The following is a 26569-nucleotide window of genomic DNA, read 5'->3' on the forward strand; positions in this document are numbered from 1 at the left end:
TGCTCTCCACCATTTTTAATTTTGTTGTTGTTTAGTCGTTTAGTCGTGTCCGACTCTTTGTGACCCCCTGGACCAGAGCACGCCAGGCACTCTTGTCTTCCACTGCCTTCCACAGTTTGGTCAAACGCATGTTCGTAGCTTCAAGAACAGTATCCAACCATCTCGTCCTCTGTCGCCCCCTTCTCCTTGTGCCCTCCATCTTTCCCAACATCAGGGTCTTTTCCAGGGAGTCTTCTCTTTCCAAGAGGTGGCCAAAGTATTGGAGCCTCAGCTTCGCAATCTGTCCTTCCAGTGAGCACTCAGGGCTGATTTCCTTCAGAATGGAGAGGTTTGATCTTCTTGCAGTCCATGGGACTCTCAAGAGTCTCCTCCAGCACCATAATTCAAAAGCATCAATTCTTCGGCGATCAGCCTTCTTTATGGTCCAGCTCTCACTTCCATACATCACTACTGGGAAAACCATAGCTTTAACTATACAGACCTTTGTTGGCAAGGTGATGTCTCTGCTTCTTAAGATGCTGTCTAGTTTTAAGATGCTATCTAGTTTTTAATTTTAAAAGCACATAACATTCTCATAAACTGGGATTGCAGTCCTGAGAAGCCAAATGTGGTGTTGTGGTTCAAATGGGAAACATGGAAGGCAGCCACAAGTCTCATAGGCCATCAACCTAACCTCCCTCGCAGGCTCCTTGTGAGGACAAAGTTGTGATACGCATGTGATAAAATTGACACAGGGTAAAATTGAATACAGCTTGGGGGCTGCATTCTCTTCTGGGGTCCACATATGACTGGGACGAGAGCAGCCAGAGGCAAAAGGGAACAGGGCTGTTATGGGGTTGCATCAGCGTTGGTTCTGCTCAAAGTGGACAAACTAAAACCAGTGGGCATGGTGAACTCGGGCCTATTATCTTCAACAGGCCTACTCTGAGCAGGAATGCGTTGGAAACAGCCCCTCTGTCTTTGTCCAGCAGGCTGGTTTCTACACAGACTCACTTCACCCACAAAGCAAGTCAAGAGCTCACGGACGCATTCCAGACCTTCCAAGTGTCCCTGTTTCCCAGGGACAGTCCCAGATTTACAGAAGCCGTCCTGGTTTCTGATTTGATCCCGGAATGCCCTGCTTCCTCTTAGGATGTCCCTCTGCACATGGGCAAGTTGTGTACAGTGGACGCTCGGGTTGCGAACGTGATCTGTGCGGGATGCACGTTTGCAACCCACAGCGTTCACAACCTGCGGCGGCGTGTCTGCGCACACGCGGGTTGCGATTCGGCACTTCTGTGCATGCGCAAAGCGCGATTTAACGCTTCTGCACATGCGCAAACTCCAAAACCTGGAAGTAACCTGTTCCGGTACTTCCGGGTTTCGGAGCATCCGTAACCTGAAAAAAACGCAACCTGATGCGTCTGTAACCCGAGGTGTGACTGTATATTGATATAAATAAACGGTGGGATTTTGATTACAGTGGTGTCTTGGTTCTCAAACGCAATCTGTTCCGGAAGTCCCGGAACCATTCAAAAACCAAGGCGTGGCTTCCAATTGGTTGCAGGAGCTTCCTGCACTCAAGCGGAAGTCACGTCAGACCTTCGGCTTCCAAAAAACGTTCGCGAACCGGAACAGTTACTTCCAGGTTTGCGGTGTTTGGGAGCCAATTTGTTCAGGAGCCAAGCCATTCGAGAACGAAGGTACCACTGTATTTGGGATGGGAAAAGAGAAATACAAGCCATAGAGGAATTCCTGAGCTAGCCTAGGACATTAAGAAACAATACCCGGGTCACTGGGGGTCACTGGCAATGCAAGAGAACAGGTTGGCCACGTCTTGATTCTCAAGGGAACACAGACCCTCCCTCTGACAGAATGTGCAGTTTCTTAAAACGGAATGGTGTCTCCTAGAAGAGGGCGCACCTGGCTGAAATAGAGAACATTCCGCACTGGAACATTTTTTTCTGTACCAAGCGAGGCAAAAAAGTCAAGCGATTAAAAGAGGTGTGTTGTAAGACCGTTAAGAGGGCAAAACACAAAAGAAAGAATTGTTAAAACCTGCTCACTGGGGCAGTGACTAAATTGCTGATAAGCTGATGGCGCTGTGGGTTAAACCACAGAGCCTAGGACTTGCCAATCAGAAGGTCAGCGGTTCGAATCCCCGCGACGGGGTGAGCTCCCGTTGCTCAGTCCCTGCTCCTGCCAGCCTAGCAGTTCGAAAACACGTCAAAGTGCAAGTAGATAAATAGGTACCGCTCCGGCGGGAAGGTAACGGTGTTTCCGTGCGCTTCTCTGGTTCACCAGAAGCGGCTTAGTCATGCTGGCCACATGACCCGGAAGCTGTACGCCGGCTCCCTCGGCCAATAAAGCGAGATGAGCGCTTGGCCTATTAAACAGGGTGGGAAAGGGTGGATTAATGTCTATTCTCTCCCCAGGCCTGGAACCTCCCTCAGAAATGCCAGAGAAGAGTCTGAGCTTCTCCATAAATTCAGTGCAAGTACTGATACCCAAGCGTGCTGAGTTAGCACAGTTTTTTGCCGTCTTGGCATAGAAAGAGGAGGAGGACAAGCTTGGGAACCAGACTCCAGTTGTACATATCCTTATGTCTGTTGCCAGAATCAGGGGCATTCTTAGGCGAATGAGCCCATTCCCTCCAACATTTCTCCGATGAAAATAGGGATGTCCTGTTTCACTGTTGTCATCATCATCATTTTGATCCCGGAATGTCCCACTTTCCCCTAGGACGTCTCTGTTTTCATCAAAGAAATGTTGGAGGGTATGGAGTTGTGCATGGGACGTGGGTGGCGCTGTGGTCTAAACCACTGAGCCTCTTGGGCTTGCCGATCAGAAGGTCGGCAGTTCGAATCCCCGCGGTCCCTGCTCCTGCCAGCCTAGCAGTTCGAAAACACGTCAAAGTGCAAGTAGATAAATAGGTACCACTCCGGCGGGAAGGTAAACGGTGTTTCCGTGCGCTGCTCTGGTTCGCCAGAAGCAGCTTAGTCATGCTGGCCACATGACCCGGAAGCTGTACGCCGGCTCCCTCGGCCAATAAAGCGAGATGAGCGCCGCAGCCCCAGAGTCGGCCACGACTGGACCTAATGGTCAGGGGTCTCTTTACCTTTACCTTATGGAGTTATGCGACCCCCCCCCCCCAGGCCTAGGAGATAAGTAACTATACAACCTTAAGTAGACATCTGAAGGCAGCTCTATACAGAGAAGGTTTGTTTTAAAAAAAATGTTTAATTTGTTTGTGTGTGTGTTTTTGTATATGCTGGAAGCAGCCTAGAGTGGCTGGGGAAACCAGTCAGGTAGACAGAGTATAAATTACAAAACCGCTCCTATTTCATCAGAAAAATGTTGGAGGGCATGTTCCTTATGTTCCTACCGGCCCAAAAATGTTGGCCTTACGTGTCAATGGCACATGACCCTGTTGCGGGTAGTAGGGTGGAATCAACCCTCAACCAAATTCCTCTTTCCTGTGGGACAGATCATCATTCAAGTACAGTATGGAATGGGAAGTCATCACATATTTTGGCCACTGTCATCTTCCATGTGGGAGGGAGGAAGGAATGAGGTGGGTCCAGCCACCAAGGTGGTGTTTTTGCACACATTATTTATTAATCATAGTTACATTTACTGTATTTCATTTTTAAAAATATTTTTCAGCACCACCCAGGCCATCTTTTTAACCGATCAATGGGTTTTCCATAACCTATCCTAGTCGATGTACCAACATGCCATTTTAAATAGATTTTGACATCCCTCAAACCTCTCATTCCTAAATCTGCCAAATTCCAGAAACGTAGCTGTCATCTTTGTTTTCGTTGCAGCAAAAACAACAGAGAGAATCTAATGGACGCTTAGACCCTATCTGTGCTAGAAATTGAAAGCTGTTTATACCACTTTAAAGGGACGGGGGTGGCACTGTGGGTTAAACCACAGAGCCTAGGACTTGCTGATCAGAAGGTCGGCGGTTCAAATCCCCGCGACGGGGTGAGCTCCCGTTGCTCGGTCCCTGCTCCTGCCAGCCTAGCAGTTCGAAAGCACGTCAAAGTTTCCGTGCGCTGCTCTGGTTCGCCAGAAGCGGCTTTGTCATGCTGGCCACATGACCCAGAAGCTGTACGCCAGCTCCCTTGGCCAATGAAGCGAGATGAACGCCGCAACCCCAGAGTCGGCCACAACTGGACCTAATGGTCAGGGGTCCCTTTACCTTTACCTTTATACCACTTTAAGCAATCATTACCTCCCCCCTCCCAGACTCCTGGGAACTGTAGTTTGTTACAGGTGGTGGGAGTTGTTAGGAGACCCCCTATTCCCCTGACAGAGCTACAATTCCCAGAATGGTTTGACAATCAATCCCTCTGCCCAGGGAACTCTGGGAATTGTACTTCGGTGAGGGGAAGGGGTGTGTTTCTCCTAACAACTTGTTTCCTGCTTGGCAGGGGGTTGGACTCGATGGCCCTTGTGGTCTCTTCCAGCTCTATGATTCTATGAACTTTCAGCACCTGTAACAAACTACAGTTCCCAGGGTTCTTTGGGGGAAGCCATGACTGTTTAAAATGGTATCACAGCGCTTTAAAGACATAGTGCTGATGCGGTTTTTAGGATGAAGGAATGTATAATGCCACATTCCCCTGAACCCCCCCCCAAATAGTTTCAAACAGGGATCCAGTCTGAAGCTGCTGATATATTTACAAATCTACTGTGCTCTGTGGAACAGGGGTGGGGAGCTGTGGCTCTCCAGATGGTGCTGGACTCCCATCAGACCCGGTGGCCACCATGTCCTATGGTCAGCGATGATGGGATCTGTAGTCTAGGGGGGGAACATTGGGGTGCCCTAGTTATGCACCCTTGCCGTAAACAGTTGGCACCGTGTCAAATCCATAAACAAATTGCACACTTTGTGTGACTCAGCCTCAACAAATACTGTACTTGGCACAGAAATCTCATTAATGAAAGCAATTATCTCTCCTTCAACGTCCTTACAATGTTGATCACCTCGTTCTAGTGGCATCTTATCAGCCGCTGCTAATTACACTGTAAGTCACACGTTTGCCCAATTCTTTCGCTTGGAATTCGAATCCACTTGCTTAACTCATTTCATTCAAAAAAATAAAGACAGAGCTCTCTCTGTGTGTGTGTGTTAGCAGGGTCTATTGCAAACCAGGACTGGGGGGGGGCAGTGCTCAGAGTGAATTGTTGGGGGTCAAATGCGGCTGTCTATGCCTCCCCTTCTGGCTTTCAAGACTCTCCACAGTCCTGGATGGTGGGCAGAGAGGGTTGTGTCAGTGTTAGGTCTTGGCTGAATTGACACCGAAATAGGAATGTCTGTGTACTGGTGAAAAGGTTTAACAAGGGGAGATTCCACTGGAGCTAAACAATAGCAGACCTTCCAAGTGTCCCTGTTTTCTAGGGAACAGTCCCGGATTTACAGAAGCCATCCCGGTTTCTGAGTTGATCCCTGAATGTCCTGTTTTTCCTTATTTTCATCTGAGAAAAATTGGAGGGTATAGAGTTATGCCACTCATGAGCGGAGGAGATAAGTAACGCTACAACCTTTAGAAGACATCTGAAGGCAGCCCTGTATTATTATTTTTTAATGTTTTGATATTATTTTTATATGTTGGAAGCCGTCCAGAGTGGTTGGGGCAACCCAGTCAGGTTGGCGTGGTATAAATAATAAAACTATTATGTATTATTATGGAACAGGACGTCCCTATTTTCATTGGAGAAATGTTGGAGGGAATGGAATGGCAAGCTCTCTCTGAGCTTCCGCTGAATTGATAAATTAACTAATGGTTGTTTCCTGCCAGCAAACAGGTGAGTATTGTAACCTTAGATCAGGTGACGAAGGTGTGGGATTCCAAAACCGCCATCTTGAAAGGTTGGTTGGTGGCTTCAGTGTTTCTCTGAACCCGACAGAGAACAAAAGGATGCAAATGGCTCTCCAAAAGCTGCATAGCCTTAGGCCGATGGGGGCTGGAATGCAGGCTTTGGGGGAAGAGACACAGTTTGGATTTTTTTTTAAATTATCTTTTGTTTCTAAGAAGATGCTGAGCCTGTGCTGGACATTGCCCAAGATCTAATGGATATTTTGGGTGTATCATTTCCTGTTTTTGTTTTTTTTTTGTTCCATTTTTGATGAGTTCTGCAAGTAAACTCTGAATAATATTTTTATGGGTCTGGACAATGCTTTCTTTCCAAAACGAGCCAGTTCTTATGCATCCAAACACTTCATACTGCACAATATTAATATCAGCAATAGCGAGTGTGTGCAGAAACTAGCCTCCTATACTGAGGTAAAATTCGCACTCCTTGTTCCCCTCCAGCCCCACCTACCCATGGCAGGTGGCCCCTGAAAGGTAGCTCAGAAGAGAATGTGGCCCTCAGTCTGAAAACAGCTCCCCATCACTGCCATATATTGACAGACCTGTATATTTCTAAATAATCACCATTTTTAAAAAAGAACACCCCCCCCAATAATCGTCCGGTGACATTTTTTTCAAAGGAAAGCAACCCCAGCTAAGTAGGACACACCTAAAAATTCTAACTTCTTGGGGTGAATACAGCACCCATGCCCACTGAAAGGTCGCCCTACAGTTAATGAGAGTTTGCACTGAAGAGCCTTTCATGGTTTTGAACAGCGTCTGCAAATACCGTATTTTTTGCTCTATAAGACTCACTTTTCCCCTCCTAAAAAGTAAGGGGAAATGTGTGTGCATCTTATGGAGCGAATGCAGGCTGCGCAGCTATCCCAGAAGCCAGAACAGCAAGAGGGATCGCTGCTTTCGCTGTGCAGCAATCCCTCTTGTTGTTCTGGCTTCTGAGATTCAGAATATTTTTTTCTTGTTTTCCTCCTCCAAAAACTAGGTGCGTCTTATGCTCTGGTGCGTCTTATAGAGCAAAAAATACGGCAGTTCACATTTTGCCACATTCAAATGAGTGGGGTTCCCTACCCCACCCCATCAGCCCTCCATCCCCTCCTGACTTATTTATGCTTTTAGTTTCATCTCCAATCTTCATTGGACATCCGACAATCCGATTGCCAGGACTCTGTGACAAGCTGGGTAGCCACCGTTTTCCATCTGGCTTGGCTCCTGCGCTTTTAAAATAGCAGACAGGCAAAAGGAGCTTTTCCCCAATACAGGGCATGCAGCAACAGGAGGAAAGGCTTCACTTGCTGAACTACAGGTGTCAAGCAATTGCTAATTACACCAGAGTCCAGTCTGGGAGATGAGAAGTGATAAGACCTCATGCAGATTCAACCTAGAAAGTGATAAGGAACGGCTGTGAAATGTGTGGGTTCAATGTACTGTATAATGGGAAGACATGTCAACAACAATCACATGATGTTCTACTAAAGACAAAGTATTGCCTAATTCCTACATCAGCGTAGCGCAACCAAATCAAATGTTAAACAAGGTCTGCGAGAGATCTTAGCTGTGTGTGGGTGTTTTTTAATGAAGAAGTCCTACAAAAACCAGCAGCTACAGATTAGATAGATATGGCTTTATTTGGTTTATCTCAGATAAGTATTTGTGCAACTCAAACTGACAGTGGTGAGCGTCTTCCAGGGCGCTAGCTTTCCCAACTCCACTTGGCTCCTTTGCTTCTTAGCAGCCACGGTTGGAAATTTGGCAACACCTGCATCGCCACATTTCGCAGGCCAAATTCCGCCTGTTCGACACATGTGACTGCTAAAGGGAACATAGGCATCATTGCAAGGAGGGGAGAGTCAGCAACCCTCCTTGCCAACCGAGCTCTCCACCCCACCCTCGCCCCCCGCCACGTACTCCCCTCAGCTCTGCAAAAAGGAGAGAGAGAAAAGGGAGCCCTGTCATCTTACAGATGTGCGCACCTGTGTTGCAAAAGAGTGAGGTAAGAGTGGGAGGACACACGACAGAGGAAAGCGTGGAACCAAACTGGTTGGGGGCTGTGTGTGGCATTGGTGTACATGCAGACTTCCTCCTTCAACAGGAAATAGGGTTGCCGGGTCTTGCAGAGTTTGACCTGAGGTTGCCAGGGGCTAAAAAGCCTCCCTTTTCAGAGTCTTCAAGTGAAGAAGGCCAGAGCAGGTGCTGGGGGGGGGGCAGGAGTTGTAAGTTTTGGGTTGGGATGGAGTAAGGGACTCTGCAAGGAAGAATGCTTGTTAACTGAAACTGTTAACAATCTAAAGGTAAAGGGACCCCTGACCATTAGGTCCAGTCGTGGCCAACTCTGGGGTTGCAGCGCTCATCTCGCTTTATTGGCCGGGGGAGCTGGTGTACAGCTTCTGGGTCATGTGGCCAGCATGACTAAGCTGCTTCTGGCGAACCAGAGCAGCGCACGGAAACGCTGTTTACCTTCCCGCTGGAGAGGTACCTAGTTATCTACTTGCACTTTGATGTGCTTTCGAACTGCTAGGTCGGCAGGAGCAGGGACCGAGCAACGGGAGCTCACCCCGTGGCGGGGATTCGAACCGCCGACCTTCTGATCGGCAAGCCCTAGGCTCTGTGGTTTAACCCACAGCGCCACCTGTGTCCCTTGTTAACAATGTAGATAGCATTTATTTGCTCAACTCTTCCTATTGATTGTGACAGTAGACGATTAATCTGAATTATTAACGGGACGTGAGGAGTAAAATAGATCAGTATGAGAAGGGGTCAGGGTCAAGTGAAGGAAGTGGGGAAAGTCGCTGCTTGACTTGAGAACATTTTGTTCTTCGCTCTGACTCCTCTTGTGCAGAGGCAGCAGGTGTAACTTGACTCCCACCCCCCTGCCGCCTGAGATATGCCATCCTTTGCCCAGGGCTGGCGCCAGCACTCAGCATCCAAGGGCAGCCGCTGAGGCCCCCGCATGTCCACAGGGTTGACCGCAGTTGCCAGAAACCCTGTGGTGGTTTGATAGCTGCCCGCCGCCCGCTGAAACAAAATTCCCACAGTGCCCCACGACAGGGTCGTTGGAGGGGCATTCTGGGAAAAATACACTCATGACACGAGACTGGGGTAGGCTGGGGCTCGCCTCAGATCTGGAGCCAGACCTCCTCTGCTCCACCCCACACTGTGCGGCGCTAAGCCCCAGCTTGCCCCACCAGTGGCCAGGCCTCACCCTTTAAGCTCCTAGGCTCGGCACCTTCTGCCTCATTGGATGGCTTTAAAAGGAGGTTAGAGAAGGAGGAGGTGGCTATCAATGGAACCTCCAGGCTTAGAGGCAGTCTATTTTTGCAGGGCAGAAGTGGGGCAGCAGAGGGACGGCTCTTGCCCTCATGCCCTGCTTTCTGGGAGTCCCAAAGGCATCTCTGTTTGGGGCCACTGTGAGAAAGAGGCAGCTTTGGGGCAGATGAGCCAGCTTTGGTCTTTACGAGTCTTGGGAGACCCGGCAACCCTAGTGGGAAGCTCTCTTTCTCTCCAAAGTGATTCCAGAGAATTCATCTGGCCCTGTCCCAGCACCTGGGTAGAGAGAGGAAGCAACCAACCAACCAGTCAGTCAATCAATCAAAGGCACAGCTAAAAGTGAGGTATCAGTAGTAGGCAAAGGGTTTGATGTTACAGATATGCTAGGGCAGCTGAGTTCCTGGGCATGGTGTGTGTGCGTGGGGGGCTGTGGGAGGGGGAGCAGCAGCTGGAGGTGAGAAGTCCAGGTAGGGTACCTCTTAGGTGGCCATGCAGGGAAATCCCTGGTGATGTCAATTAAATGTGCATAGAAGAGCTGGGATCATTCCCACCCCACCCCTCTCCTCGTGCCAAGGAAACCTTTGCCAGGGCAAGCGGGATTCCTGGGCACGCATCTCTTCAGACAGGACAGCGGCTGCCATGCACACACACCCCCCGCCACGCCACACAACGCCGTGAAGCATCAGGATGTGGGGAAGCGAGCCATTGCCCTGTGCAAGACATCCGCCTCTGCCGCTGCATGTCGCAGCTGGCTGGCAGGCAGTCAACATTTCCTTGGATACATACAAGTCAATTTGCGGGAGCCAAGAGTGCTGCCGGCCGCAGCGTTTGCCAGCGTTCCCCATCGTACAAGTCCTCAGGAGTCACTGGAGAGCGAGTGCTCCTTCCCACGCCACACAACCTGGAGGAGGTTGCAGAGCGAATGAGAACGATGCTTCTCACGGGCCCATCAATCAACACCTGGTCATTGCACCATCTCCGCAGGGCAGAACGCCTGCACGCTGCATTCCTTTCTTCTGTCTTCCTGACTGAGGTGGGAGAGTGGGTGGTTTTTTGCTTGTTTTTGCTACAGGAGCCCCAATCCAGTTCCTCCAGAAATCTAGCCCCGGGCTTCCTGATCCGAGGCCCGAGTCACGAAGCAGCCCCAATCGTCGGCATCGGGAAGACACACGTTGAACGCCCTCTTACAGGTTACTCTCTCGGACGAGTCCGCTAAGGCTGTGGGGGCGCCTTCGCTCCAGCCGGCGGCCAGAGAGCAAGCGCCGCAAGGAGGAGGTAGAGCTCAGGTCCCCGCAGCTCTGCAGGTGAATCCCTTCCGGAGAGCTCCGCTCCAGCCTCTGCCTGGGCACCTGAGAGAAAAACAAAATGACAGCCTGTAAAGGAAGATGAAGCCAGAGCTGCAATTTTCTTCCCTGCCCTCGAACCCTGTTAGCAGTGCTAAGGTTTGGCCGTGCAGCTTGAGAAATCGTACTAAAAAAAAAAAAATTGTATAAAATGTATATTTGTATTTTTTCTAATTTGTACTCTATAACATTAATAATTTTTTTTTTTAAGAGAAATCATACTAAAAGGAGAGCAGCTCTGACCTCACAGAGAGATTGGCAAGCGGCGCTTTCAAAACAGGAATCACGGCTTCTAGCAGCTAAATGTATTGCAATATTTTAATATTTTTGGGAAGCCATCCAGAGTGGCTGGGGAAGCCCGGCCAGATGGGCGGGGTATAAATAATAAATTATTATTATTATTATTATTATTATTATTATTATTATTATTATTATTATTATTATTATAAAAGAGCCAGACTTGTTTCAGAGAGGTTCGCCACAGAAGTTCAGCTCTTCTTTTTAGGCGGGCGAAGCAGAAAAGTAAAAAATTGACTTGGGGCCCATGGAGAGAGCTGCTCACATCCCCACAGGCTGTTTGACATATTTCTCCAGAGATACTTCTTTTTTTCCATCCTCCTGCTCCAAAAATGCAGACCTAGCAGCTGTTGCACAAGAGGTTATATTGGTGGTTGCTCGCCTCCCCACCCTCCACAAGCCTGAAGTTAAGCCGGCTGCGTTGCATTTTCAGATACTGCGTTGTTAACAGGAGGGAGGGATTCAGTTCAGTCTGCATTCAAAGGCGAACCTAGCAAATACCTTCTGAAGCAATACATGGAGCCATCCCTCCAAATTCACAGTTCTCCGAATTTTGCAACACAGTTCTCCAGCTAATTAATGGGTACAGAGATACCTATGTCATAGTTGTTTTCTTGTTCGTTGCTATGCTATGTGTCTTTGTACTGTAAACCACCCTTGGATGAAGGGCGGTATAGAAATTTAATAAAATAAATACAGATATTAGTGAAAATAACATAGAAAATAGACACCCACACACCCACACACATATATAGCTTTTTTCTACATTATTTTCACTAATAATGCTTTTGCAAAGCAATTTTAATATATGTGTGTGTTGTTTGCTGTGCCCACCCCACTCTGCAAAATAATAATAATAATAATAATAATAGTTTATTATTATTACCCTATCCATCTGGCTGGGTTTCCCCAGCCACTCGGGGCGGCTCCCAACAGAATATTAAAACACGATAAAACATCAAACATTAAAAACTTCCCTAAACAGGGCTCCCTTCAGGCATCTTCTAAAAGTCTGGTAGTTGTTTATTTCCTTAACATCTGATGGGAGGGCGTTCCACGGGGCGGGTGCCACTACCGAGAAGGCCCTCTGCCTAGTTCCCTGTAACCTCACTTCTCGCAGTGAGGGAACCGCCAGAAGGCCCTCGGCGCTGGACCTCAGTGTCCAGGCTGGACGATGGGGGTGGAGACGCTCCTTCAGGTATACTTCACCAAGGTGCCACTTGCTGGCTTAACATCTCAGCTCACACTAAGCCATGAGTAGGCAAACTAAGGCCTGAGGGCCGGATCAGGCCCAATCGCCTTCTACGGTAAATGCGGCCTGTGGACGGTCCGAGAATCAGCATGTTTTTACATGAGTAAAATGTGTCCTTTTATTTAAAATGCATCTCTGGGTTATTTGTGGGACATAGGAATTCATTCATGCCCCCCCCAAAAAATATAGTCCAGCCCCCACAAGGTCTGAGGGTCAGTGGACCGGCCCCCTGCTGAAAAAGTTTGCTGACCCCTGGCTTAAACCATGCAATGCAATTGCTGTGCCTTTAACCCTTGCCTTGCCTATGTTTTGCTCAGGTCTATGAGTTGGGCAGAAACAACAAGTTCTTCATCTGGTAGCAAGGGTCAAGAAAGGAGCCATCTTAGCCAAGATGGCACGACTCTGGGAAGCCTGCTGCATCTGTGGCCAATGCTTTTTCAGCTTTGTCTATTCCTGCTTTGCTGTTGTTGAGGGATAAAAAGAGCAATGCGTGTTTTAGGCCACCTCCACAACATGGCTGCGCACACATTATTCATTTCCCTCCAAAGAATCCTGGGAACTGTAGTTTGCTCAGGGTACTGGGCATTGCACACCAGTGTGGAGCGAACTACGGTTCCCATGATGCTTTGTGGGTGGGGAAATGTGCTTTAAATTTACAGTATAGGCACAGTCTCTCGGGATTTTGTGGGAGGGGTTAAAGCACTTATCAGAAATTTAGATTTGCGCAACTAAAGAGGATGGGCTTATTCTGTCACCGACCGCAACAAATCTATTTGCAAAAGCAACACCAGATAATTAACATTCTGATTAAGGATGGCGAAATGAGCTGAAGCATGTTTAACAGGAAGACATGAAAGATTAACAGCGAGGCATGTGAACACGGTGCAGTGTTTGTTCTTGTATAACTCCTCTGCAATCCAATCTGAAGGAGCGCTCGGCAAAGGCAGGGCATCGTCGAACTAACCTCCACAATTTGCGCCAAGAGATCAGGGAGTATTGATGAGGGTAGACTTTATACCTGGGCTTACTCTCAGGGAAAAGTCAGAAGGGGTGTTCAGTTTCTGAAGCAGCCTCCCACATGCCCGGGATTTAATCAAGGAAGAATTCATTGTGAAACCTAAACAGGAGCTGGTTCAGTTCCTTTGTCGCCTTCTTTCAAGAGCTGTTCCCTAAGGCTCGGGCAATTAGGATGTTTAACCCTAATTAGTCAGCACCATTAATTTGCCTCCTTACATACCTTAAGTGGCCCACATCATATGGGGGTTTCCCAGGCTTTCAAAACTGGGGGTGGGGTGGGGTTATATTTTTGCCTTTGACATCCTAATCATGGAGTCCTTCGTGCTGGGTTCTTTCCTGTTTCCATCCACTGTGGGTGGATTTTAATTTATTACATTTGTTATTTGAGGTGGGAAGATTTTTTTTGGGGGGGGGGGATAGCACACAGGCAGCTTACAAGTAGCTCCAGAGGCTAAGTTTGGTCAGAATCGAGGATACTTTTCCAGAGTTAATGCTAAATACATTACTTCTGGTAAATTAGCCGCTAGAGGGCCGTGGCAATTTGTGCCCCAGGCTTATTTAGACTGGTCTACCAATGTAGTATCGGGACGCGGGTGGCACTGAGGGTTAAACCACAGAGACTAGGACTTGCTGATTAGAAGGTCAGCGGTTTGAATCCCCGCGACGGGGTGAGCTCCCGTTGCTCGGTCCCTGCTCCTGCCAACCTAGCAGTTCGAAAGCACGTCAAAAGTACAAGTAGATAAATAGGTACCGCTCCGGCGGGAAGGTAAACGGCGTTTCTGTGCGCTGCTCTGGTTCGCCAGAAGCGGTTTAGTCATGCTGGTCACATGTCCCGGAAGCTGTACACCGGCTCCCTCAGCCAATAAAGCGAGATGAGCCCCGCAACCCCAGAGTCGGCCATGACTGGACCTAATGGTCAGGGGTCCCTTTACCTTTTACCCATGTAGTATCTGAAACCGAAGCGGCACATGGGTTGCTAGATGTTAATTCCCCCCCGCCCAGCTCTCCTACCCCACTATTAGAGGGAAAGAGCTTTCTTAAAACAAAACAAAAGAATTCTTGTTCAAATGAAGAGAACAAAAAGGAACAGAAAATTGTAGAACTGGGAGGGATCACAAGGGTCATCTAGTCCAACCCCTTGCAACACAGGAATCTTTTTGCCCAGCATGGGACTCAAACCCATAACCCTGAGATTAAAGTCTCGTGCTCTCCCAACTCGGGGAGTTTTTAATGTCTGATGTCTTGCTGTGTTTCTTATACACTGAGACACTGAGATCCAGTGCCGAGGGCCTTCTGGCAGTTCCCTCATTGCGACAACTGAGGTTACAGGGAACCAGACAGAGGGCCTTCTCAGTGCTGCCGCCCACCCTGTGGAACGCCCTCCCTTCAGATGTGAAGGAAATAAACAGCTATCCTATCTTTAAGAGACATCTGACGGCAGCCCTGTTCAGGGAAGTTTTTAATATTTAACGCTGTACTGTTTTTAACACTTGATTGGGAGCCGCCCAGAGTGGCTGGGGAAACTCAGCCAGATGGGCGGGGTATAAATAATAAATAATTATTATAATTATTATAATTATTATAATTATTATTATTATACAGTGGTACCTTGGTTTAAGAACAGCTTAGTTTATGAACAACTTGGATTAAGAACGCTGCAAACCCGGAAGTAGGTGTTTTGGTTTGTGAACTTTGCCTTGGAAGCAGAACATGTTCTGCTTCCTGTTGAGTGTGTTCCATTTGTAAATTGAGTGCCCCGCTGCTATGGGAAAGCACGCCTTGGTTTAAGAACGCTTTGGTTTAAGAACGGACTTCCAGAACGGATTAAGTTCATAAACCAAGGTACCACTGTATTCTATTGGGAGCTGACCAGATTGGCTGGTGCAACTCAGTCAGAAGGGTGGGATATAAGTAATAAATTAATTATCATCATCTTCACTTACTTGCCTTCTGTCCCACCAGCCACCGTGACTGCTGAGCTGATCAGAACTCCATTTCACGCGAAACAAAAAATAAACAGCATAGGAAATTCCACTACCTGGTGAAAACTTGTTTTGCCCCCCTACCTGCTTGCGCCCCGGAGTGCTGTTTCGCCCTGCCATTTCTGCTCCCGCCAGAGCCAGGTTGCGCTTGGACCTGTGCAGGAAACGGGCCACGAGCCCACGTGTCCCACGGCACACCTTCAGGTCCCCCAGGGAGCGCGTGCCAGTCTTGGACAGGTGCTGCAGCGGCGCTTTCCGTGGCACCTCCAGCTTGGCCTTCCCTGCCAAGCGAGCCCGCAGGGGCAGCTCGCAGAGTGAAGGGTGTAAAAGGCAAGCTTCCGAGCAGGGCCCTGGGAAGGGAGGGAGGAAGGAGGGAGGCAAGGTATTAATGGCAGGTAATAAGAGCCTCCGGGACGCGGGTGGCGCTGTGGGTTAAACCACAGAGCCTAGGACTTGCCGATCAGAAGGTTGGCGGTTCGAATCCCCGCGACGGGGTGAGCTCCGTTGCTCGGTCCCTGCTCCTGCCAACCTTGCAGTTCAAAAGCACGTCAAAGTGCAAGTAGATAAATAGGTACCACTCCGGCAGGAAGGTAAACGGCGTTTCCGTGCGCTGCTCTGGTTTGCCAGAAGCGGCTTAGTCCTGCTGGCCACATGACCTGGAAGCTGTACGCCGGCTCCCTCGGCCAATAAAGCGAGATGAGCGCCGCAACCCCAGAGTTGGTCACGACTGGACCTAATGGTCAGGGGTCCCTTTACCCTTTACCTTTAATAAGAGCCTCCATCTTCAGAGGCACTCTACCTCTGAACATCACAATTGATGGTGGGGTACAGGACACAGGGGTATCAGAGGTTGTGTGATTTCTGCAGGATGCTATGGGACACAGTGGCGGAGCTTTATGCTCCGGCACCGGGGGGGCGCGGAGAGCAGGTGGGGGCAGGGCTGGCACACATCCTGGGGGCGGGGCGTGCCGCCCGTAGGGTCATGGCACGCATCCTGGGGGCGTGGCACCCAGCGCAGGCAGGGGGGCAGCCGCGATGGCACCCCACTGGGATTGTGCTGGCACCCCACTGGGATTGTGATGGGACACGAACCAACTGGAAAATAAGCAATACGTCCGCCCTGAAACTTCTTCATGCAAAAACAATATTTGAAGTGGGATTGTGTACAGGCACCTCCCCACTTACGAGGGGTTTATATTCAGGGCCCCTGCACGCATAAGTGGAACGCATGAAAGCGGGGAACACCGTGGCTCGTGAGAAGATCCTCCCCAGTCTTTGGGGAGGGTCTCCTTACGAGCCACAAGGACTCTCCAGAGTGCTCCCCACTTCCGGGTTCCACTTCTAGGTTCCTGGCTCCGTTACGCACAAGTAGATCGCTCACACGTGAGGAGTCGTCTGTATAACCTTCCTGACACCATAATGAGCACAAATAGCTATGGAGAGACAATAAGGAGGAGGTCTGGAAGGACCCTGAGTCACAGGAGCAGGAAATCCTTCTTAAACGTACAGTGTTTACAATAGCCACCTCGATTTCAAGGCGCTAGACACCTGTCTCATTTCAGCTGTTAATTGATTACAGAGGGCTGAAGCTGCAACACTAAAAGTCCAGTTTCTAGTGCAGGCTAAAGATACTGCTGGGGCAGGTGGTTACTCTCAGCGGTGTCCCTTCTGAGGATCACAGTTGCCATGCAAGGATGAGCATGTTCACAATGTTTTAGGCTGCACTGTAGTAAGAATGAGTACAGCGTTCAGACTTACTACACTTTCATAAGAAGAATGATGCCAAAAACTGCTAGTAATAATATTCAAGGCAATTTGTCATTAATCACCTGCTTTGTGTCTTAAAATAAAACGATGTAACTAGAGACAAGACATCCTGTGAGGGCAATTAACTCCTTGAACTCCTGGCGTGTTTTATCTGCACGGAGGAACAGGTGGGTGGGAACTGTCTGGATTCCAAGGTAGCAGTCCTCATGATTCAAGCAGTCGCTGACCTCAACCTGTATCCGCTGGCTCATTGTTTGCCAGGTTCAAAGATGGCAACCTCACTCAGTTTCAGCAGCCAGCACTTTCAGCTGGATCTGCCTGATCACAAACAGCCAGGTCCAAAGATGGCTACCAAAGCAAGCTACTTCCCTCACCTGTATCTGCTGAGGAGTTGGGCCCATCTTCCTCCGACGCCTTGGTGCAGAATACCTCCTGGAAGTCTGCTTCTGGTGGGGAGTGAGGAAATGAAAGGCGGGAAAGAAATGGTTTTAAATGGGGGTGTTTCGGTAGCTCAGAAGCAGAGAACACCTTTTGCATTCAGGAGATCCCAGATGCAATCCCCAGCATCTCGAGGTACATACCATGCAAGTGTCCCGTGGGGGAAAAACCCGGGAAATCCCATTTTTCTGAGTGCGAACATGGTGGCCACTTTGAGTGCTGTGATCTTGTGTGATTTCGCACTGAGATCTCACCCCAAAAATGCTGGGGGGGTGCAATAATACATAGCACATACTCTTGTGAGAAAGCACGGCCTTGAAAACAGCACATATGGGATATTTAAGATGCAGACAAACCAACAATTTGTGTTTTGCTAGATAGGTACATAAAGGGAGCTGAACTCACAGAGTTTTCCTGTAAGCCTGCTAGAGAGAATTTGGTGAGATACAATCCTACTGTGCCCTGACATTGGCGGGGGGGGGCATAGCTATATATTATCCTACCTGCCTGGGCACGTCCTCTCCCTCTTTACATCTCTTTCCGCTGTGCCAGCAACGTGACGACATCTGCCATATTTGAGCTCCAAGCTCAGACTACGTTTCAAGCCAGACTTAAGTACAGTGGTACCTCGGGTTAAGTACTTAATTCGTTCTGGAGGTCCATTCTTAACCTGAAAGTGTTCTTAACCTGAAGCACCACTTTAGCTAATGGGGCCTCCTGCTCCTGCCACGCTGCCGGAGCACGATTTCTGTTCTCACCCTGAACCAAAGTTCTTAACCTGAGGTAATATTTCTGGGTTAGCGAAGTCTGTAACCTGAAGCGTAAGTAACCCAAGGTACCACTGTATGCCTTGGTAGCTGAATTACCAATTGAAGCCTGCCTGAGCAAAGCTGCTGTACCGGTTACTCTTCAACAAGTATTCCGAGAAAGTAAATGTCACTTTTACCTTTTACGAGACTGTGTGCTTGTTATTTGAAGGGGGGAAATGCCAGGAAAATCCAGTCTGCCTTAAAGCGTCCTGGATTACTCAAACCAAAAGGCTAAAACTAGGCCAAGTTTCCTTTGAAGCTGCAAAAGGATGGTATTCTGCTGAACTCAAACGTGAGGAAGGAAGGATAATATCCAGTGGTTGGTTTCTTTCAGGTGGGCGCCATTCAGCAGGGCGGGGCGAGCCGCCCATGGGGGCAGGGCGCGCTGCATGGAGCTTCGTGGTGTAGTGGTTAAGAGCGGTAGTCTCGTAATCTGGGGAACCGGGTTCGCTTCCCCGTTCCTCCACATGCAGCTGCTGGGTGACCTTGGGCCAGTCCCACTTCTCTGAAGTCTCTCAGCCCCACTCACCTCACAGAGTGTTTGTTGTGGGGGAGGAAGGGAAAGGAGAACGTTAGCCGCTTTGAGACTCCTTAAAGGGAGTGAAAGGCGGGATATCAAATCCAAACTCCTCTTCTTCTTCTCTGCCACCTCCCCCTCAGCTGTAGGGCAGCTGAGGGAGAGGCGGTGGGCAGACACAAAGCCCATGCTGCCATTTCAGGCCGTGTGGAACCTGCAGGCACCTAAGCCACCACGTCACTCCCAGGAGAGACATGTGGCTCGGGCATGCTGCAGGCCCCGTGGTAATTGTTAGAATTCCTGCTCCGTGATTGCAGTCATGGGATTGTTGTCTTCCACATGACGGTGTATGTTTTGACTCCACAGAGTGGGAAGTGACAGGATGTTTGTGTTACTGTGTGCCGTGAAGTGGGACTATTGCCCTTTGTTCTTTTTCTCTTTGCTGTCTGATGCTAGAGAGAGAGAGAGGGAGCCATGTTGCAGTGCTCCATGTGTGTTTATATGTAAATAAAGTAGATTAGCCAAAATGCTGAGTTGCTGAGGTCTGTTACGCAAGCTACGAAGACTCTATGGATCCCTACGTGTGCCTATGTCTGTTGGCATCGGTCACTGTGATGTTCGGGCAGAAGAAAGGTTCTGAAGCGAACGAACGAACGACCCCTTCTGAGGACTGAGGTGTCCTCAGAAGGGAGCTGTTCCTGGAGGAAGAACTGAGGGGAGAGACTCCATCAGGCAAGGCCTCCTTCCACCTGCCTTGCCCCACTCTCTGCTTCTCAATGTGTATTGTATTGTTTTATGTACTGTGGCTTGCCATTGTTTTATTGATTATAGTTTAGATATTATTGTAACTTGTTGAGTGGATTTCTGTTTAACTTTTATATGCTGATATTATTATTTTATACTATTCTAATGATTGTTGAATGTTACTTTTTTGATGGAGGTTGCCTATTTCAAAGTTATGTTTTATTATCACATTTTTCTATTGCATTAGATTGTTATAAGATGTACATTTTTTGTTTCTTCAGCTAGTAAACTGCCTTGAGTATTGTAAGATAGAAAGACGGTATACAAATTAAAAATGATGATGATGATGACGAGGAGGAGGGAGAGAACATGCCAGTCGGCCAGTGACAACCACATTTCATTACATTTGTTGACTGAACTAAAAAGTTTCATGAGCCCAATTTTTAAAAAACTCATATTTTTGTCATTTTGTCACCCCCCACATCAGTGATGACACCCAGAGTGGCCCGAACCCCCTTCCTCCGCCGCTGGCACCATTGCCATTATAAGAGAACAAGGCTGGCGTTCATGCTGAGTTCCAGTACCTCTTCTTCTACAAAAAACAGCACTGATAATATCTAATAAATACAGTGGTACCTCGGGTTACATACGCTTCAGACAGATTCCAGCAACAGACATTCTGCAGCAATTTGCGAATTTTATATTTTAGAAAATCCTCTTTAGGAAATCTACCAGCATTTCGGAGCCTGTTGGATTGTGCCAATGGACCATCATGGTCCAACACGTATTTAGGCATTCTCAATGTTAAACCTTCATTCCACTACACAGACATTCCATTTCAGTGTCAGTTAAACCAATTACAGCGGTACCTCGGGTTACATACGCTTCAGGTCACAGACTCTGCTAACCCAGAAATAGTACCTCGGGTTAAGAACTTTGCTTCAGGATGAGAACAGAAATTGTGTGGCAGCAGCAGGAGGCCCCATTAGCTAAAGTGGTGCTTCAGGTTAAGAACAGTTTCAGGTTAAGAACGGACCTCTGGAACGAATTAAGTACTTAACCCGAGGTACCACTGTATATCCTTTCCCAGCATCTGTCCACATCGCAACAAAACACACCCACGCCACGTTGTCCCCCATCCAGCTTCCTCCAGCTCGGTCTACTCACCATTCTCGCAGGCTGTGAGGATCCCGGGATCGCTGTGAGACCTCAGCAGAGGACCCCGGACAGAAGGCAGTTGGTACGAGGCCTCGCTGCTCCGGCGCTGCCGCCCGGCGCCTTTGCGTCCCGGCAGTGAGGCCTTGGGCTTGACCCGCACCTCGGGGAAGCAAGGCCCGGCACTTTGGCCTAAGCTCTCCAGGCGCTGGCAGCTGTGCGTATGGGCGCTGCCCGCCTCCCGCAAGCCCTCGTAGCCCATGGAGCCGGGCGTGGAGCAGGAATACGAGCGCTCCCCACGCAAGCGTGCCTGGGGTGTCTCCTCAAAAGGGCCCTGCAGGTTGGGGCTCTGAGGGTGTAGGCCGCACTGCCCGCAGTCCACGCTCAAGCAGTAGTCAGCCCGGCTGCGCTGGATGGAGCGGAACAAGACGTAATCCACCGAGCAGACAGAACCGCTGGCGTCCAGCAGGCAGGAGTCCTCGGATGGGCTGCTATCGCCAGGAATGTCCACGATCTCCGACATAATCAGGGAGCCGCTGTCCATGGAAACCGCTGCAGGGGAGAGAGAGCGAGAGAGAGCCATTTTAGTAAAAATGGCACGCTTCCAGGGTCAGGGGAAACGGTTGGAGGATGGATGGCGGCTAACAGATTGAGGTTGAATCCTGACAAGACAGAAGTTCTGTTTTTGGGGGACAGGAGGCGGGCAGGTGTGGAGGACTCCCTGGTCCTGAATGGGGTAATTGTGCCCCTGAAGGACCAGGTGTGCAGCCTGGGAGTCATTCTGGACTCACAGCTGCCCATGGAGGCACAGGTCAATTCTGTGTTCAGGGCAGCTGTCTACCAGCTCCATCTGGTACGCAGGATGAGACCCTACCTGCCCGCGGACTGTCTCGCCAGAGTGGTGCATGCTCTGGTTATCTCTCGCTTGGACTACTGCAATGCGCTCTATGTGGGGCTACCTTTGAAGCTGACCTGGAAACTACAACTAATCCAGAATGCGGCAGCTAGACTGGTGACTGGGAGCAGCCGCCGAGACCATATAACACCGGTCTTGAAAGACCTACATTGGCTCCCAGTACGTTTCCGAGCACAATTCAAAGTGTTGGTGCTGACCTTTAAAGCCGTAAACGGCCTCGGTCCAGTATACCTGAAGGAGCGTTTCCACCCTCATCGTCCAGCCCGGACGCTGAGGTCCATCTCTGAGGGCCTTCTGGCGGTTCCCTCACTGCGAGAAGCCAGGTTACAGGGAACCAGGCAGAGGGCCTTCTCGGTAGTGGTGCCCGCCCTGTGGAATGCCCTCCCACCAGATGTCAATGAGAAAAATAACTACCAAACTTTTAGAAGACATCTAAAGGCAGCCCTGTTTAGGGAAGCTTTTAATGTTTAATAGGTTATTGTATTTTGGTGTTTTGTTGGAAGCCGCACAGAGTGGCTGGGGAAACCCAGCCAGATGGGCGGGGTATAAATAATAAATTATTTTTAATATTAATATTAAATCTGTCCATTTGCAGCCCTCTCCGTTTTGCATATTCCCCATCTCAGGTCCCGTTCTTCCATGCTAGTTTGGGATTTTTATCGTTCCCGTCTTTGAAGTCCTCGTGGAGGAAGATAAAGTTCTTTCCAGAGAAGAATGGCAAATGAAGCTGTTGGACTATGCCGAAATGGCAAAACTGACCGGAAAGCTCCAGAACCAGAAAGACCAAAAATTTAATAAGGAGTGGGGGAAATTTACAATTTACCTTAAAGGTCACTGTAAGCAGCTGAAAACTTTAGCAGGACTGCAATAACACTTGTAATGTAACAAGAACTATGGATATAATGGAGTTACTTAAAAAAACCAACAACTTGGTTTGTTTTAAAAATATGCAGTAGGAAAGGTTTAATAACAGAACCCATTGAGGGGAAGGTGGGAGGTCCAGAGATTTGGGAGAATCTTGTAACTTCGGATGTGTGGTGGTATGAAAATAAGCAAAACCAAATAAAAATTATTACCAAAAAGAAAAAGAAAGTGAAGTCCTCATTAAACTCATCCGCATTCTAGCACAAATTCCCTGTGTGCACATTTTTATATGCAATTCCCCCTATCATGTGCATTTTGGGAAAGCAATTTCCCCATATATAATGCATTTTTGGGTGTGTTCTTTTCACGAGTGTATGCCTTTTATGGACATTTTTGCCTTAGTGCATGCGTGTTTTATTTTGTTAAAAATACTCTTTTCTCATTTTGCACATAGTTTAGAAAGCAACAAAACAAACACAATAGGGTGAATCACATTTCGATGGGCAGGAGATAGAAATATGAATCTACTGTCTATCAAAATAGTCATCTGGTGTTCCTATTCTTCCACACATTACTTCAGTGGAGAAATGCACTGCAAAACCTGGAAAAGTGTGGATTCTGAAGTGTGGATTCACGTATAGTTCCGCAAAGTACCAATTAGGCCTTTGAATGCGAAGTGAAATCAAATTTCTCCCCCGCCTAGAGTAGAGCAACCAAGTACAGGCGTCCGCAGGAATTTTTTGGGTGGGGGAGGGGGCAGCAAAGTAAATATTCCAGATCACTTCATCAAAATACATACTACAATCTTGTCCCTGACATCCTTGGACAGCTCTTTGGTCTTGGTCATGGTGGCTACTTTGGAATCTGCTGGATTGATGGCTTCTGTTGACAGGTGTCTTTTGTACAGGTACTGTAACGAGCTGGGATTACAGGTAAGACCTCTCCCTTACAGCAGGTGCTTCTAATCTCAGCTCGTTACATACAGTGAAGATACCAGGTAGCCTGACATCTGTCTGGTGATAGGGGATCAAATACTTATTTCACTCATTATTGTTGTTGTTGTTTAGTCGTTTAGTCATTTCCGATTCTTCGTGACCCCCTGGACCAGAGCACGCCAGGCACTCCTGTCTTCCACTGCCTCCCGCAGTTTGGTCAAACTCATGTTTGTAGCTTCGAGAACACCGTCCAACTATCTCATCCTCTGACGTCCCCTTCTCCTTGTGCCCTCCATCTTTCCCAACATCAGGGTCTTTTCCAGGGAGTCTTCTCTTTTCATGAGATGGCCACAGTATTGGAGCCTCAGCTTCAGGATCTGTCCTTCCAGTGAGCCCTCAGGGCTGATTTCCTTCAGAATGGATAGGTTTGATCTTCTTGCTGTCCATGGGTCTCTCAAGAGTCTCCTCCAGCACCAGAATTCAAAAGCATCAATTCTTCGGCGATCAGCCTTCTTTATGGTCCAGCTCTCACTTCCATACATTACTACTGGGAAAACCATGGCTTTAACTATATGGACCTTTGTTGGCAAGGTGATGTCTCTGCTTTTTAAGATACTGTCTAAGTTTGCCATCGCCTTTCTCCCATCGCCCATCACTCATTATAATGCACATCAATTTCTGACTTTTGTCTTCTGGGTTTCTGGGGGTTTTCCTGTTGTTATTCTGTCTCTCACAGCTACAATAAACCTACCATTAAAATTATGGACTGGTCATTCCTTCATCAGAGGGCAAACAGGCAAATTTAGCAGGGGATCAAATACTTTCCCCCCTCACTGTACCTGTCAGAGATCTGGTCCACCCAGGTCCATCGTTAGGGATGCATGCCTACAAAGGTCCTTACCTTCACCACTGAGGACAACAGATGGGACCCGGTTGCAAGAACAAGGACCGTGTGAGGTATCTGTAAACTGCGAGTCAAACAGAGTCACCTGCAGAGCAAAGGCAGAAAATGTTGGTGCGCAGCAAACTTGGGAACACCTCACCCCTGGGGGCTGAATGCGGCCCCTCCAAGCCTCTCTTTCTGGCCCTCATGACTCTTACCCAAGCCACACCCCCTACTGGGCCCTGCTTCAAGCCTTCCTAAGGTTTCTTGCCTGGCTGAAATGTGTCCCATCTTATTGCAGCCATGCCTCTCACTTGCCTGGCTAGGTGATAGAAACTAGCTTACGACCGGTCCTAAGACCTGCATTGGCTCCCAGTACATTTCCGAGCACAGTTCAAAGTGTTGGTGCTAACCTTTAAAGCCCTAAATGGCCTCGGTCCAGTATACTTGAAGGAGTTTCTCCACCCCCATTGCTCAGCCCGGACACCGAGGTCCAGCGCCGGGGGCCTTCTGGCAGTTCCCTCCCTGCGAGAAGTGAAGTTACAGGGAACCAGGCAGAGGGCCTTCTCGGTAGTGGCACCCACCCTGTGGAACGTCCTCCCATCAGATGTCAAGGAGATAAACAACTGCAGTGGTACCACAGTTTTCGAACGTAATCTGTTCTGGAAGACCGTTTGAGTTCCGAAACGTTTGAAAACCGAAAACTCAAAACGGAAGCCTCAAAATGGAAATCTCAATACGAAAAACTCAATACGGAAGCCGTGTTTACAGTTCGACTTCTGAAGCGCATTCGAAAACCGAAGCATTTACTTCCGGGTTTACGGTGTTCGAGTTTGAAAACCGAGGTAAAACGGTCTCTGACTTTTAGAAGACATCTAAAGGCAGCCCTGTATCGGGAAATTTTTAATGTTTGTTGTTGTGCTTTTACTATTTTCTGTTGGGAGCTGCCTGGAGTAAGCTAGTCAGATGGGAGGCATATTATTATTATTATTATTATTATTATTATTATTATCTCAAGTCTCCTTCACTTCCTCTAGGAAGACATTGGTTTCCCTCCAGGGAAAGAACCTGGAATATATTGATATATATAGCCTAGATACTGTAAAGGTGTGGTGATCTGTCATAGAACAACCCCCTTGTAACCAGGTATCAGGGGCTACCGAGACCTCGTTGCTGGTTGCAAAGGCGTCTCCATGACACTTCAAGGTTCAGGACTCCAAAATCGTAAGTCCACCACTACCAAAAGGAAGACCTTCCTGCCTTGAATTGTACCGATGTATTTACCTGGCTGTCTCCGTGGAGTCCCATGACGGCCTCATAACTGGGAGGGAAGTCAGTGGGGTAGAGAGGAACGGGGCTGTCCATTGAGCCATTGTAGGTTATGCTGTCAGGAGGAGAAATAATAACCTCATTGTCCATGACGCACTTTCCTTCTTGGTTATGCATTTATATCTCACTCTTTCCCTTAAGGAGGTCAGAATGGTATGCAGTGAAAACAGCGGGGTGGGGGGGAAGCATTAGTTTTTAAAAAATAAGAGATGAGATGCTCTGAAGCCCATCTCCACCTGTGAGAGACACACAATCCGTACAGTTTCAAGCCTGCATTTTGCATCAGTAAGGACTAGGAACCTGCATACAGTGGTACCTTGGTTCTTGAACTTAATCCATTCCGGGTGTCCATTCAACTCCTGAAACCATTCGAAAACCAAGGTGTGGCTTCTGATTCGCGCGGAAGCAGCGTCAAATATTCGGGTTCCAAAAAAAATTCAGAGACCCGAACTCTTACTTCCGGGTTTGCGGCATTTGGGAGCCGATTTGTTCGACAACTACCGTATTTTTCGCTCTATAAGACGCACCTAGTTTTAGAGGAGGAGAACAAGAAAAAAAATGTTCTCCCCTCTCTGCTCAGCGCCTCTCCAGCAAAGCTTCGCTGAAGGGGTGCTGCACAGAGAGGGAAAGCTGCACAGAGGCTCTCCAGCGAAGCAAAGCCAGGAGAGCAAGAGGGATCGATCCCTCTTGCTCTCCTGGCTTCAGCGAAAGCTGCGCAGCCTGCATTCGCTCCATAAGACGCACACACATTTCCCCTTACTTTTTTAGGAGGGGAAAAGTGCATCTTATAGAGCGAAAAATACGGTAGGCTGTTCGAGAACCAAGGTACCGCTGTATTTAAAAACAAGGAAGACTTCTTTCCATCCTCAGCCTCTTTGTCCCCCAAACTGCTCCCAGGCTCCCCCTCTTATCTCCCCCACCTCTCCAAACCCCCCCCACACACCTTTGGGCATCCGTCTCTGAACTGCAGGTGTACTCTGGAGGGTAATAGGGCGGAGGTGGCACTGGGGGAACAAACTCTTCCAGGTCCAACATATGCTGCAAGAACGTGTCCGGGGGTGATGTGCAATCCAGTGTCACGGAGCTGGAACGTGGAGGGGACAGCTGTGGAAGGAGACAGAAAACAGGGTAAGTGAGGGGGCTGGGCAAGATCTGAAAGGCGCCTGATGTTCTGAGGAGCCCTTTCTCTT

General features: G+C 48.7%; 2 protein-coding genes across 6 annotated transcripts in view; both read right to left on the reverse strand.

Moving 5' to 3' along the window:
- The window catches only part of LOC310751711 (lysosomal acid glucosylceramidase-like), a 142894-nt gene that overhangs the window by 97734 nt on the left and 18591 nt on the right, over positions 1 to 26569 (reverse strand). The window lies entirely within an intron of this gene.
- Positions 7474 to 26569, reverse strand: part of ENTREP3 (endosomal transmembrane epsin interactor 3) — a 33156-nt gene continuing 14060 nt past the window's right edge. For 4 of the 5 annotated variants that reach the window (XM_083591138.1, XM_083591137.1, XM_083591140.1 and 1 more), the window contains exons 7-13: positions 26323 to 26483; positions 25335 to 25434; positions 24069 to 24156; positions 20465 to 21004; positions 17164 to 17235; positions 15107 to 15372; positions 7474 to 10480 (exon numbers count right to left, since the gene is read on the reverse strand). In XM_083591138.1, the coding sequence (XP_083447264.1) occupies positions 10316 to 10480; positions 15107 to 15372; positions 17164 to 17235; positions 20465 to 21004; positions 24069 to 24156; positions 25335 to 25434; positions 26323 to 26483 (1392 nt within the window). In that variant the 3' untranslated portion in view covers positions 7474 to 10315. The remainder of the gene's footprint in view (positions 10481 to 15106; positions 15373 to 17163; positions 17236 to 20464; positions 21005 to 24068; positions 24157 to 25334; positions 25435 to 26322; positions 26484 to 26569) is intronic. The other variant, XM_083591141.1, reaches the window with a different exon arrangement.

This window comes from Podarcis filfolensis (assembly GCF_964270895.1).
Source record: "Podarcis filfolensis genome assembly, chromosome: 16".
Taxonomy (NCBI): Eukaryota; Metazoa; Chordata; class Lepidosauria; order Squamata; family Lacertidae; genus Podarcis; species Podarcis filfolensis.